The sequence below is a fragment of the Nicotiana tomentosiformis genome, chromosome 7 (genome assembly GCF_000390325.3).
Source record: "Nicotiana tomentosiformis chromosome 7, ASM39032v3, whole genome shotgun sequence".
NCBI lineage: Eukaryota > Viridiplantae > Streptophyta > Magnoliopsida > Solanales > Solanaceae > Nicotiana > Nicotiana tomentosiformis.
In genome coordinates, this window is record NC_090818.1 from 53,763,393 (window position 1) to 53,777,372 (window position 13,980).

The window sequence follows — 13,980 nt, forward strand, 5'->3', positions numbered from 1 at the left end:
TTAGCTTTCTGCATTTCAATTCTCCTTCAAGTTGCTATTTCTATATACTCAAACTCTGTATCATGTATTCATTTAAATTAGGCAAAATATCTTTAAATCCCCCTAAATTTGGCACGCATTATTTGTTATATCCTTGAACTATCTATGGTCTTAATTACCCCCTATACTTGGTTATTCGATAAATGTTACCCCTTTGGACGATCTCATCCCAGGAAAGTGGCATGCACTCGCCTGCCACATGAATTTTTCTGTCTGTGACATTTGTTTTTGAAAAATAAAATATAATTTTTCCTTTTTAAGTATGTTACTTTTTAAATATTTTTTTCGAATAAAATTTATAAGAAAATATGACTAGAACTACATTATTTAGGCTAATTTTTTTTATTTGGCTAAAAAAAATAAAGTTATAGTTATTCTTTTCTGAATTTGACCTGAAAATAAAGATTTATATAATTGAAATAAATAGTCAAGGCATCTAAAAAGTTATAAAAAATACATAGTTTGAACTTTATTATTTTGGCTATAATTTTTTATATATTTCTAAATTATGATGCTCTAAAAATATGTTTTTTTTTTATATATTTTACCTGAAAAATTAAAAATACACAGTTGAAATAAATAGTCATTGCATCAAGAGAAGAAATTAAAAACAGCGTACAATTGCAAGTTCATTATTTTGGCTATACTTTTTTATTTGGTAAAAAACAATGGAGCTATATTTTTTATTGATTTGACTTGAAAATAAAAATACATAATTAAAATAAATAGACATTATATATAAAGAAAAAAATAGGAAATATACACAACTGGTACTCCATTATTTTTGCTAAAAGTTTTTTATTTGGCCCTAACAAACATTTTAAAATTCGTCCAAAAAAAAAATGCAGTTGGAACAAATAGACATTATATCTTAGAAAAAAATTAAAAAGAATAAAAGTTCGAGTAAAGTCCATATTGTATGTTAAGATGGAGCAAGAAGAAATACATAGTTGTATATGATTATATGACAATTAAAAGTTAAAAAATAACCTATTTGAATGCTGATTTTTTAATTTTTCTTCACTCCCACGCGTTCCACATCAATGTCCAGGGAGGCAATGGCTCTCAAAAGGCCAAGTTGAGAGGTTAATTAAGACCACGAATAGTTTAGGGTGTAACTAATAATCCGTGCAAAATTTAGGTTTTTTAGGTATTCTGCCTTTAAATTACTATGAACATTATATGTTGCAACACTTCAGCAGTGGGCTTAAAATTTTGTACAAGTGAGTTTTGACTATATCCCTTTTCTTTTCTTAAAGGAAAAATACATAAGTTCCACCCTAAACTTGTCCTAAAAATACGATTACACACTTGAACTTTACGGGCGTCCTTTTACCCCTTATTTTTGATTGAAGTCCATTAATTATCCACCTTAGAGCTGGTGTGGCAGAAAGAGTGGTTACACTTTCCTGATCGAGCGTGGCTGGCAAAAAAATAAGTAAAATAAATTAAATCTTACAAATATCATTTTTAATTAAATTTAAGTTTTTCTTAATCTTTTCGTTTTATTTTTTATTCGTTTTTCCTCTCTACTCTTTCACTTTCTTCCTTTTCTTCTTCCCTGCAATTAAAAATGACCTAACTTTATGAACTAGGAAGGCAACAACAAAAATCACCTCTATCATATTTTTTTAAACAGACCTTTGTTGTTCTGAATCTGTTTGAAACTCCCTTTTAAGTAGTATTTGATAGATGAGAAGAATCTTGAGTAGCAATAAAAAATGGGTACGACATTCAACTGGTGAAAGCTACAAAATTCTATTGTTAATACAATAGCTATATCTGACAACATCGTTGATGTTAAGTTAGAAGGTTTTGACAGAAAAAAGAGGAAGAGACAAAACGGGAAGGAAAAGAAAAGAAAAAGTAAAGCAATTGGGTTTGGCGGAAACTTTCGCTAAAAGACTGTTAGCAAAAACTGAAATAGTCTCACATAAATCCATTTACAAAGATTAAAATTTAAGATATAGAAAGAAAATCAAGTGGATCTTGATTTGGGATTTGACCATGGATGAATGTCACTTTAGAGAGGATATGTGTTGAGTGTGTGATGAAGGTCCCACTACTGGTGTATATTATGTGTTATGTTGTGGTCAAATTAATTTAGAGAAATAGAGGATGGTGAGATGTTGGAGATTTGGAAGAGGAAGAAACATAAGAATTCTCACATAGTGTGGAATGAAGGGGCAGTTGAGTCTCTAATTTTGACATTCAAATTTAATAATTTTAATATCTTGATGTAAAAAATTATATTAGAGAGAAGGAAAGTAACGGAATAAAGTTTTCTTAGGCAGTTTGAGCTTTGGTATTTAATGGCGGAATATGAATGATGGTGGGTGCTATAGAAAAGGGAGGAATGATGGAAGATGAAAGGGAAAAATACAAAAGGAAAAACAAAGGAAAAAAGAGAGAAAAAAAGTTATGGCATCTACATGGTTCTGACGTGGCAGGAGCATGTGTAACATTGCCTAGTACAAAAGTGATTCTTTATTTTTTGGGAGATAATTAATGCACTTCGATCAAAAATAAGAGGGTAAAAGTACGCCCTTAAAGTTCAGGCGTGTGACCGAGTTTTTGGGACAAGTTTAGGGTGGAACTTATGTATTTTCCTTTTCTTAAATTATTTATAACCCTGACCTCAAAATAACATCATTTTGAGACAACTTTATTTATTTTAATGGTTCGGTTCAAACTTGGTGACTTTCTTCTCATTCAAGAATAATAGACTTTTTTATTAGACTTTTTATTAGTATATTAGACTTTTTTATTATTATCATGAAGTGGTTGTCATATTTAGATCCTTGAAAGTAAGAAAAAGTTTTCTTTGGCTTATACTTTTAAACGTTATATTCTACTATCATTTTGATATGAGAAATTTAAAATTTACAGCTACATACATTCTATTTACTTCAAAATCAAATTGACCCTCGATACCTTTTTCCACCAAAATTGACATCAATAAGCGAATTATATGGATTAAAGTTAGTTTATGCGAATTTTAAAATGTGATAGTAGATTAGTTATTATTTTAATTAAATTATCAATTAATGATTATCAAGAAATTTATGTATAATTACTTAATAAGTGATTTGATTGTCTAAATACCTTTTTATAACGTCGGTGCATAGAACTTAAGCTAAAAAATATATTTCATAACTATTGATTATTTTATTAAGTTTATATTTTACGCATTGATAGTGTAAAAAAGTCTTTATACAATCATATCACTTATAAAGTAATTACAAATTTACAACTAATCTTTGTGATAAATATTACAATTGGTAACATGATAAAAATACTAATTAGCCTACTATCACAACTTAAACTACAATGTTAGCATTATAATATATAAACATATCCTAAATCCTGAAAAAAAAACCTTAAATCCTATTGTATTTCCATTTATCTAATTATCTCTCCATGATCCAGAAAAGAAAAGAAAAATCTCCCAATGATCCGACCGTTGGGGTTGCCACCGATGACCAAAAAAAGTGACCGTTGCAACCCTCAGATATTCCACATTAGTTTAAATATCTAGATATCTCCCTCTATTTCGGACATCAAAACTTATCACAATCTTCTTGCGCTCTAACTGCAATTGGTTCAAAGCTCTCTAATTTATCTATTTGCTCACAGATCATTCTGAAAGCTTTCTTTATTTTTCTTATTGCTAGTGTTTTTTCAATTACTGTTACAATTAGTTTCATTTTCCATTTTTCCCAAGAAATCATTTTCCATCAAATGGCAGAAACAAAGGAATGCCACGTTATCGTCGAAATCCCAGTAGACGAAGAGCATCAAAATAAACTTGTTTGTGCAATTCAACATCACCCGTTAACGGAAATCTCAAAAAGCCCAGGTCATCTCTTACTTCTCAAGCTTTGGCAAAGAGAAGAGGATCTCTCTGGCCGCAGAATTGCGGCCAAAGAGACCCGAATGGACAGCATTCGAAGAGAAATATTTCAACTTTGTTGTTTCTTCTTTATATTTCATGCACTTTTCTTTACAATTTTATTCACATCTATTTCCGAAGACAACCACCATAATAATGTCGCGTGCCACAAATGGTGGATCCCATCAGTGGTATCAGTTTGCACTTCATTTTTTATTGTGTTTTTGGTACAGTTGAAACTTTACAGGTTTTGGAAAGTGTCGAAACAGTTGCAAAGGGAGAGAGGGGATGGTAGAGCACTGACGAGGTGCATTCAAGAATTGAGAATGAAAGGGGCGAGTTTTGATCTGTCAAAAGAACCACAGATTGGGAATAAAATGAAGAGCTCTAGTGTGGAGATCAAATGGAAGCCTTTAACTTGGTTATCTCAATATGTAGTAACCATTTGTCTTATTTGTTTCACAGGATTGGTGTTCCCAGCTTCTAGGCTCGTCCTCTGCGCTTAAATCAGCAATTTGGACTCTAGAAAAGTTGCTCCTTGCTCGGGCAGAAAAAAGAAATGGTAAAAATTTTATTCTTTCCATTAACTTTTGGTTGGAAAAAGTCTCACCCACCTTTCATATTTCAGCTAATTTTAGGTACCAATACCTCCAGCTTTATGATTTAGAGACCAAAGCAGATCCCCTATAGTTTCATAGTATGTGTCCTGCTCATAGCAAAGTGTGTTATCTATTTCATTCTTACCTTTGTTTGTTTCTGGTTTTTTTCAGGGGGATAGATAGATTGAGAAGTCCCAGCAAGGTTTCTGCAAATGTAAGATTGAGAAGTCCCATCTCCTACATACAGAGTGGACTGGCTGGAAAAAGAATCCAAAAGCATCACATGGCAAGAACTGATTGGTCTTCACAATAGATGGAGATGGGAAGTTTTAAGGAAGGGCCCTTAATTGCATATTACTACAAGGAAGGGTACTACTAACTAGTAACTAGCTAGCAGTGGTCGAAAGAAGAAAACATTGGCTGCTGAACCTATGCTAGTGCTTGGAATATCAGGCTCACTGCCTACTGCAGGAGAATGAAATGGTGCATAGAGCATGATTGAATGTTTTTGGTTGAATTTGACTTCCATGATCATCATAATCAAGATGAAGCCCGACCTCAAAGAGGATGGCCTGCACATATTGTTAGTTAAAGCCACATTGAGGGAAATGGGCCATCTTCAAGATCACATTCAGACCTAGAGAAGGGTTTTTTATAAACTGTAAAGGACTTCTAAGTTAGATCCTAACTATATAACATTAGCACTCTTTTGTGAGGTAAGGCATAGTTCCCCCTCTCTATGTACTTCATTTCTGCCATACATTTAAAATCCCAACAATAGTTCTGATTGCCACGTATTTTTGTTGGTCATTTTTAAGAGGAATGTTTCTCTTTGACATCATGTTCTGCCTCAGATGGTGCTGCTATAACAATTTTTTTACTTAACTTACAACATGAACAAACTACGCCCCTAATTTCTTAATAGAACAAGTACCAGCCATCGGAACCCTACATATGCTTTTTCACCACTATTCGATCGTGCTGCAATGACATTAGTGTAAGAACTTGCTCACTGTCGAACTGCAAAATTGTGACAGTGATCAACAGAGAAGGGCCCAGCTCTGTTGAGTGCTTGTAATATGAGCCTACTTCCAGAGTTTAAGAGCAATCTTTACTTGCAGATGCATACAGCAATATCCTTTATTGATCGGTAGATCTGGGAATATCAGGAGGTGTAAGGACTACTTGAGTTTCAAGTAAATAAACAAAAATACATATGAGGATTAAATAGAGACTTTCACTGGAACTGGGAATACAAGGTGTAAGGTTCCAGTGCTCTGACGTCTCTTTCATCTTAAAAGAAGAGAAAAAAAAAGATTTTTCCTTGCTCTACGCACTCTCAAAGCCAAATATGCGAAACACACCTACATGGAAGAAATAAAATTATCAGCCTCAAAGAAAAAGGTCAAAACTTTCTTAAGCCAGAAAAGGCACACCTTCATCAGCCTGGTACTTATTTTTGTCATCCCCAGCATAGGCAAGCAAGTTGCATTTCGGATTCCATTCCACACTGTTCATAGCAGCACGACATGGAATCTGGTGAACAGACCGTCCAGTTTGGACATTAGCCTGTGGCAAATAATGGCTAAGTTGCTGAGAAGGTCAAAAGAGAATCACTATGCAGAAGAGACAATAACTGGTTCTCGAGTACATACAATGTCAATAAACAAATCTTCACTAGCAGAGGCAATGTAGTCTCCTGTGTTATTGAAACTTATTGTCCTAACTGGACACCTGAATAACAAAAATCAGCCGCCTGTTGTCGGAAACTCCTGTGTAATAATCAGGACGAATAGCTTACTTGAGGAGAACTTACTCAAGTTTTGTAAATGTTCGAAGACAGAGCATGTCCTTAATGTCCCAAAGGCTGACCAATGAATCAGCACTTCCAACAGCAAAATATCTGTAATATTGAATCAAAAGACGGTATAATTAGTTTAGAGGAAAATTCCTAACTCATGGTCTGAAAATCATGCGCATGGTCCTTCAAGTCTTCAACAAGAGCCTTATTGACATCATAGTGCGAGCCATATGCATGCTCCTTCAAAAAAAGGCTTATTGACATCATAGTGCTATAGTAGCTACTAGGGTTGTCTGAGACCTCATTAATTTTCATTTAAACCATAGCACAAAGATAGCATGCAAATTTACTTGCAAAGTATCAGGCACACCTTCCTAGCGGGTCAATTGCAATGCAGTAACAACCAGCTGTGTGAGCCATAAGTGTGTCAACAGGTTGTAGAGTCGGATAAGATAAGACTTCCACAGTTCCTGTATGACAAGCAGGAAAACTTTATTGAGAAGAGTTCATATTGAATGCCAGCAAAGCCATCTCAATAATTTGTACTCACCATTTCCAGTTGTAAGAAAGAACATATCGCCACTCATGTTCCATGCAATCTCATTTACCTGATGAGGCAAAAGTGTTAAAGAATTGGAACTCTGGGGAACTCACAAAAGTGTAACAATATGGAATACATCACGCCAATTGACCGAGTAGGAATATGACCCAATGCATCAAGCAACTACTCTTTGCAACTAATTACTTCAAGAAAAAAGGCCCGTTACATGGTAAAGGAAGCAAGCATGAAACGAACAGAGATAATGAGCTTCAGCAAATTAGAGTTAAAGACTTGTCCTGAGAAGAAGAAGCATTTATTTGCCCATGCTTGAAGAGCATCTCTAAATTTAAGAGGAAATGGTTATTTATTCATACCACAAGAACAGCAAGTTAGGAGACAAATACATGCACCTACATGATTTTTCTACATAAAGTAATTGTCAATACCCCCTTGGAGGGGAAGAGAAGATGAGACCTAAAAAGAAGAAAAATTGATGCTGTGTGACTTCAAGTCTTCTTTTAGAATGTCCAGCAGATACTCCGACTCTTAGTTATACTACAGCAGAGTCAAAACTTGCAGCAACACATCTGAGAAATTCGATTCAATTTGAAACACTTGCAACACAAAGGAAAAGCCAACAGTAAGAGACAGAGATGGACCAAACGCAATAGCCTTTATACCAGCACATCACAAGTCAAGTTATAATAACTTTTGATAACCTACTACATGGGCTTATAAATAGGCTTAAGCTTAGTTGGGGGAGAGACTACCTCGTAATTAAACTTGCGCTTATGAATAGGCTTAAACTTGCGAACATCCAATATTGTTAGCTCATCATCCTGCACCACATAATTCACCAAATTGATTTCTGTGATACGTAAATAATAGGGAACTCCATAGAATTCACCAACAAAACTCATCATAAAATATGAATGATATAAGTACAGGCAATAGAACGAGACGAAGAGTTACTTATGTAGCATATCTGTATTCCCAGCAGTCTTTGTGCTGGAGTTTTTATAATATCACCATACCTTTCTCAAAAAAAAAAAGGGAATTTCTGTGTCTGCACACTCATTCTGACTACATAAATATCTAGAAGCAGTTAAAACTTAAGATGATAGAAGCAAGACGCAGTTGCTGATTTTAGGCATTAATAAGTGATAAGAGAAATAATGAGTACCCTGTTCCCAACAGCTACATGTGTCCCATCAGGCTTGTAAGTGATATTGATATTTTCCCCGCTAAGCTCAACTTGCTGTGAGCATTTCCCACCTGCCAATTGGAGACCAAATGTGTTAGCATCTGCAACACCCTCGCAATTTGACAGAAAACAAGGCTGTGAAAGTTCACGAAGAGTTACTTAATTCATAGCCCCCCCCTCAACCTTACAGTAATACTATTTGAGGAGTTCTTGGAGGGAGGGAGTCGAGGGTCTATCGGAAACAGCCTCTCTACCCCAGGGTAGGGGTAAGGTCTGCGTACATACTACCCTCCCCATACCCCACTAGTGAGATTATACTGGGTTGTATTTGAGGAGTCAAATTTTTCATATACTTTTTAAACATTTTTATTTATTAAAAATTGTAATTTATCGTACTTTTTATCTATTTTATGATCATGTTAAATTTTTCCCCAAAATATTACAAAATTGAGGTCTGAATTAAGACAAAATTAGAAAGGTTTGGCCATCATACTCAAGACCCCTTCATTCTTTTTTAAACGGAAGGAGTAATATTATGGGGAAAAACATAAGCAGATACTAAAGGTTACACCTTCTAGGCTAACAAACAGACATAGGCTCTTATACCACTGCATTTTGAAATTCCAATATCTCATTATTTCATACAGTACTCTTGAGCAGTTGATTAATGCTGGTGTAGAATAATATGAATAATAAACTTACTACGAGCATCCCATAATCGAACTGTCTTGTCACCAGATGCTGTAGCTATCAATTCCGCATGTTTGGGATCCCAACACAACTGGTCCACACTGTCAGAGTGACCCTTTAATTCAACATCTTTCACCTTACCCTGCAAAGAGCTATCAGAGACTTGGAGGGTACTCGGACATAATAGGTTTCATACTCCACATCCCAGGAAATAGAAATGACTAGAATATTGCAATGAAACATAAAGAGGGAGCAGCGATTTTAGGGTAGTCATTTGTATGATGACAAGCTATTAAAGCTCTAGGTTTTTGCAAGCAAAGGCAAAATATCGTACAATTTTTCAGCGAATTCCAAAATTGAGTAACTTAGAATTTGTGACTATGAAACAAGATAAAAGTAAGTTTATAGCCTTGATACAGAGAAATGAGACATGTTCTCATTAGAGTTATATGGTACTCGAATTCTTGCATGCACTATCATAGTATGTAAGTTTATCCTCCCTCCCTCCCTCACTCCCTCCCTAATTAGAGTTATATGGTACTCGAATTTGTTGCATAGACGTTCTAGCTTGCATGCACTAACATAGTATAAGTTTATCCAGTCTTGCAAACTCTCTCTCTCTCTCTCTCTCTCTCTCTATATATATATATATATATATATATATATATATATATATATCTGTCACTGTGTGTGTGTATAGAGTTTTTGGCTTGTGAGCACTAACATGGTATCTGTGGTTTTCTATTGACAATAAGTACAGCCTTACCTCCTTCTTCCTAAATGAGTGAAAAAAAGCATTCCATTTGCAAGTGCATAGTATGATAACCTACGGGAGAGATCTTCCCACGAAAACCCATCTTAAACTTTTTTTCAATTTTCTACTTTAGCAATATTTTTCCCTCGTGTAGTCCGGAGCATTTCTGCATCTTTTCACCCATTCTCCAATTTCCTCCAATTCAAGAGTCTCTGCATATCTAAAACATTGAAGTCACATGACCATGAATACCTTCTCACTAGCCCTAATAAGAAATTCATCAAGTCATATCCAATAGGTCAACTACAAACAACATTGATCTAGTTCAAGATTACCCTTGCTATATGTGTTGGAGCAAATGTTCACGCAAAAACTGCATTATGTCTTCAAACTTCATGGCAACAACTTCGTAGAATTGGCCACATCAGGAAGAGGATAACAATTTTAGCATGTATCTTCCATCAAGTCTATCTACATGTACGGTCGCATCATAAAAGAAGTTCAACTACTGCCTGGCCAATTCATCACTTGTCTTGATAACTCTTCACTCTTTCTATCCTCATAATTTTCTGCAAATATCAACTGAAAATTCCTTGTGTGTCCCTAAATACAAATGATCCTTTCAATTAGTATTCAGTACAATTTTCTTGATACCAAAAGATTAACTTTCAACCATGTTAGACCATTCTGCTCCTTTTTCAAATTGATGTTTGTACCGTAATGGGCGAGTAATTTTGTACAACCTCCTCGCATCTTTCCTAAGCAGGCATGTATCAACTTCTCAGAGCAGATTCAATGTTGTACAAAAACTTTTTCATCCAAATGAAAGAGAGATGAACATGCTTATTAAGAAAAAACAATGAATAGAGAAAGAGAGAGCGAGCAAGCCTATTAATTTGCAATAAAATCTGCCCCTGCTTCTACAAATAAAGCACCAATTAATCTCGAACTTTTGGTACCCTCTATATTATTGTTTTTGCCAGAAGAATTTGTAATGCAAGTTGAATGTGCAAAAGTTGCAGATGGCTCTGGAGAAACCTCAAAAATACCTTTTCCCCATAAAACTATTTGTGGTATTCCAACTTAAGAGAAGACCTCGCAATCAAGAAACAAAGTGAAGTAACCAAAATTCTTTTCTTTAGCTTCAACTTCTTATCATTTTTTCCTTCATTACTTTCCCATTTGATGCAAGGCACAAAAAGCTACTCTGTCTAAGTTTGACACTTTAGTCTGTTACCCAATTGCATACCTAAATCTAAATTATGCTGATATATAACACCCTTTAATAGAAGGAAATTGTCTATCACAGGAGAAAAAAACAGAGGTGAGGCTGAAACCAATTTGAAAGACCTTGTGTGTTTCTTGTAATCAATCCCACCTCTAAAAACAGCAAATAGTTGTCAATCTCAAACAAGTTTTGTCTCCAGAACTTTCCACTTAAACAGAAATTGGCATGGAAATTATATGGAACACATGTATCGAAATTATATGGAAATTCGATGTAAGACTGGGTCAGTGTCAGCCTAAGTTCCTAGATTGAATTCAAGAAAATTGGAACTCCTTTTGCTAAAAATATTTCTTTATACCTTTTCACAGCTGCTTCATTTTTATTTATCATCAAACCCCACTCTATGTATCATTAGCCTTGACATTGGAATTGGACTTCTTCTACACGTAATCATATATGTTCAATCATGCACTGGCATACTTAATGAAGTGATCAAGAGGGCAAAGACTTTTATCTTGCATAGCTGTACTATCCAGTCTTTCCTCACTTTCACCAAATCAAACCAAACATTGACAGATGTGACGGGAGTGAAAACACAAGTTCTGCACTCTAAACAAAGTAAATAATCTCATCTTAACTGATTTAAATGTTCCCCGTCGCCTAAATTCATCTGAAGTTTGTCAGTTTGAACACACCCAGCTTCACATTTCAAATTATTGATAATGAAATCAGGTCCTAAAACAAGTAGAATAGTCCAAAAGCAGAGAAGATTGGCAAAAAAGGCAACAATAACATAAAGTAGACTTTTCTGCAATTTGTAAAGTTGAATGAAAACAAAAAAAAATGAAGTCAAGAAGCTTACGTGGCCATGGGGCTCAATATGCCAAATACGAGCAGTTTGATCCACAGAACCTGAGGCAAGTTTGGTGCCACTGCAGTTCCATGCCACCGAATGCACCTTTATTCCATTCAAATAAAGATTTTAAGAAAAAAAATATAGAAGATATCACATAGTCAAATCATTTATAATTTTAAGGAACCCCAATTTCAGAAATAGGACAAGTGAAGTTGGGGTTCTTGCTGTTAACAATGAAATGCTTGGAGAGAGAAAACGGAGAGAGATAAAACCTTCTTCTTGTGTCCCTGATATTCTCTGCTATGGAGGTTTTTGAAGGGTATTGTTGTTTCGCCCATTACTCTGCTCAGTTGCTACGGTCGCTTCACTTCGCTCGGATTTCTTTCTTTTCCGTTTCTAAGAAGACATAGGAGACGACATCCACTATAGTCGTTTACTTGCTAGCCTTGTCCACTACAAGAATATGTATAATATTTTATGCCGAATAAAATGTGAAATGTTATACGAGTAAAGAGTTATGTAGCGGCGAAGCAACGAGTTTTCTCAAAGAGGTTCAAACTTAGAGAGAGAGTAAAAAAAAAAATTAGATAAAAGGTATTCAATATATATTTTGTACCTCTAAAATTGATATTTTACCTGTATATGTAGTATAATTTTTTCGATAAAGGTTGGTCAATTGACCACCCTAATCAAAGTGTAGCTTCACCCATGATTGATGTTCGGCTAAAAGTGTATATTTTTGCATGAGAATTGCTTTGCATCTTGTTCTTCTATTGTTGATTTTAATGTGTGTTGTGACGAGCTGAATTTAATTTTGGTGTTTACATATATAGGAATCGATTAGAAGTGAAATAAAGTAAATGTGCACGAATTGAGGTTAAAATGAAAGACAAATGAAGGAAGTACAATGCCTATGCTACCGCATTGCAGTGGTTGGGGCGCCGAAGACACAGAAAAAGAGAAGGGCTTAAGGCTAGCGTACAGGCCAACGCATTGCAATGCTTGGGACGCCGAAGACAAAAGAAAAAGAGAAGGGCTCAAGACTAGCGTCCAGGCCCACGCATTGCGAAAAAGGCCAGCGTCCACGATAGAGCACTGCAGTGCCCATGCCACTCACTTCTGGGATTTTTTCTACCGCAACTTGAACGTGCTGACTCGTATAAAAATATTTCTAAACCTAATTTTTGAGGAGTTAGACTTTAGAGGCACAAAACACATGCTTGGAGCAATTGCTAGAGCAAGGATCATCAAGTTTTCTTCTCTTAATCTTTTCTTAGTAACTTCATGCTTCAAAACTCTTGTGTAATTGTGCCATGACTCTGTGGCTAAGTTCTATAATTTTAGGATTGTAGTTAGCCGTGAATATTGATGTTTCATTGTTATTTTCTCCTTTGTGCATAATTACTTGATTGTTTGGCCAACAATTAGGTTATATCAACTATCTCTAATATGCTTGAGAAAGCCATTTTTAGAATAAAGAAGAGTTAAAGAGAGTGTGATCTTACCCCTAGGTTTAGGGGGGGATTTTTGTGGTTAGGATAAGAATATACCTAGTCAATGTGCTTAATTAAATATTGTGATCATAATGCATTCTATAGGAATATAGACGTTGATTTATCTTGGGTAGGCAAGAAGTAATTCGATAAATACTATTAGTAAAGATAATCCAGTTAATTAGTAATTATAGAAAATTCAAGGATCGGTAAACCAACCACAACTCTAGAATATTTATCTCTACTGAAGTGAATCTTAAGAATAATTCTTTGTTGTAGTAGTTTTATTTGTTAATTTACATCCTGCAAAAGTAGTTTAGTAGCAAATATTCAATCTTGGTAACTCGATTAGATTACAAAAATTTTAGTTAAAATAGTAGGTAGTTAATGTTAAGTCTCTGTGGGCTCGACACTCTATTCATCACTTTATTACTTGTTCACCACGTATACTTGTGTGTGCATTTGAGAGCAATATATTTTTGGCACCGTTGCTGGAAATTTCAGAATTATTTGATTTACTAGTTTTAGCTTTTATTACGTGTTTAGTCAAGTCTAATTCTTCTTTTGATTGCGTGTCTACTTCTCAGCAATTTTGTTTGAATGCAGCGGGTTAGAAGCCAAGACATACTTCAAAACTTTAACCCAGAACCCGAGAGAGCATTTTGCAGAGGGTTGAGGGAGGCAAGAGCAGCTAACAATGTTCAAACACTCATTCAACTACTTGTTGAGATGGCGTATGCACAATCACTACCGGTACAAGAGGTGGCTATTTCTAGCATTGTTAATGTCATCTTTAGTATCGTTAATCCCAGGATCACTGGCACTTTGAGTTTAAACAGAGGTTGCCATATGAGGATCCCTAACAACACATTCTTATCTTCCT

General features: G+C 35.0%; 2 protein-coding genes across 2 annotated transcripts; one reads left to right on the plus strand and one right to left on the minus strand.

Moving 5' to 3' along the window:
* The first annotated feature begins 3,587 nt into the window (after positions 1-3,587).
* Positions 3,588-5,896, plus strand: LOC104114813 (uncharacterized). The gene is made up of 2 exons (XM_009625346.4): positions 3,588-4,493; positions 4,702-5,896. Exon 1 carries the CDS (start codon positions 3,781-3,783, stop codon positions 4,435-4,437), a length of 657 nt encoding a protein of 218 aa, XP_009623641.1. The 5' UTR covers positions 3,588-3,780; the 3' UTR covers positions 4,438-4,493; positions 4,702-5,896.
* On the minus strand, positions 5,628-12,076 carry LOC104114814 (THO complex subunit 3). Its single transcript, XM_009625347.3, has 11 exons — positions 11,877-12,076; positions 11,611-11,706; positions 8,779-8,908; positions 8,056-8,147; positions 7,643-7,711; positions 6,882-6,939; positions 6,702-6,801; positions 6,347-6,433; positions 6,186-6,264; positions 5,967-6,099; positions 5,628-5,894 (listed from the first exon to the last, which is right to left on the minus strand). Exons 1-11 carry the CDS (start codon positions 11,940-11,942, stop codon positions 5,860-5,862), a joined length of 945 nt encoding a protein of 314 aa, XP_009623642.1. The 5' UTR covers positions 11,943-12,076; the 3' UTR covers positions 5,628-5,859.
* Positions 12,077-13,980: the final 1,904 nt, after the last annotated feature.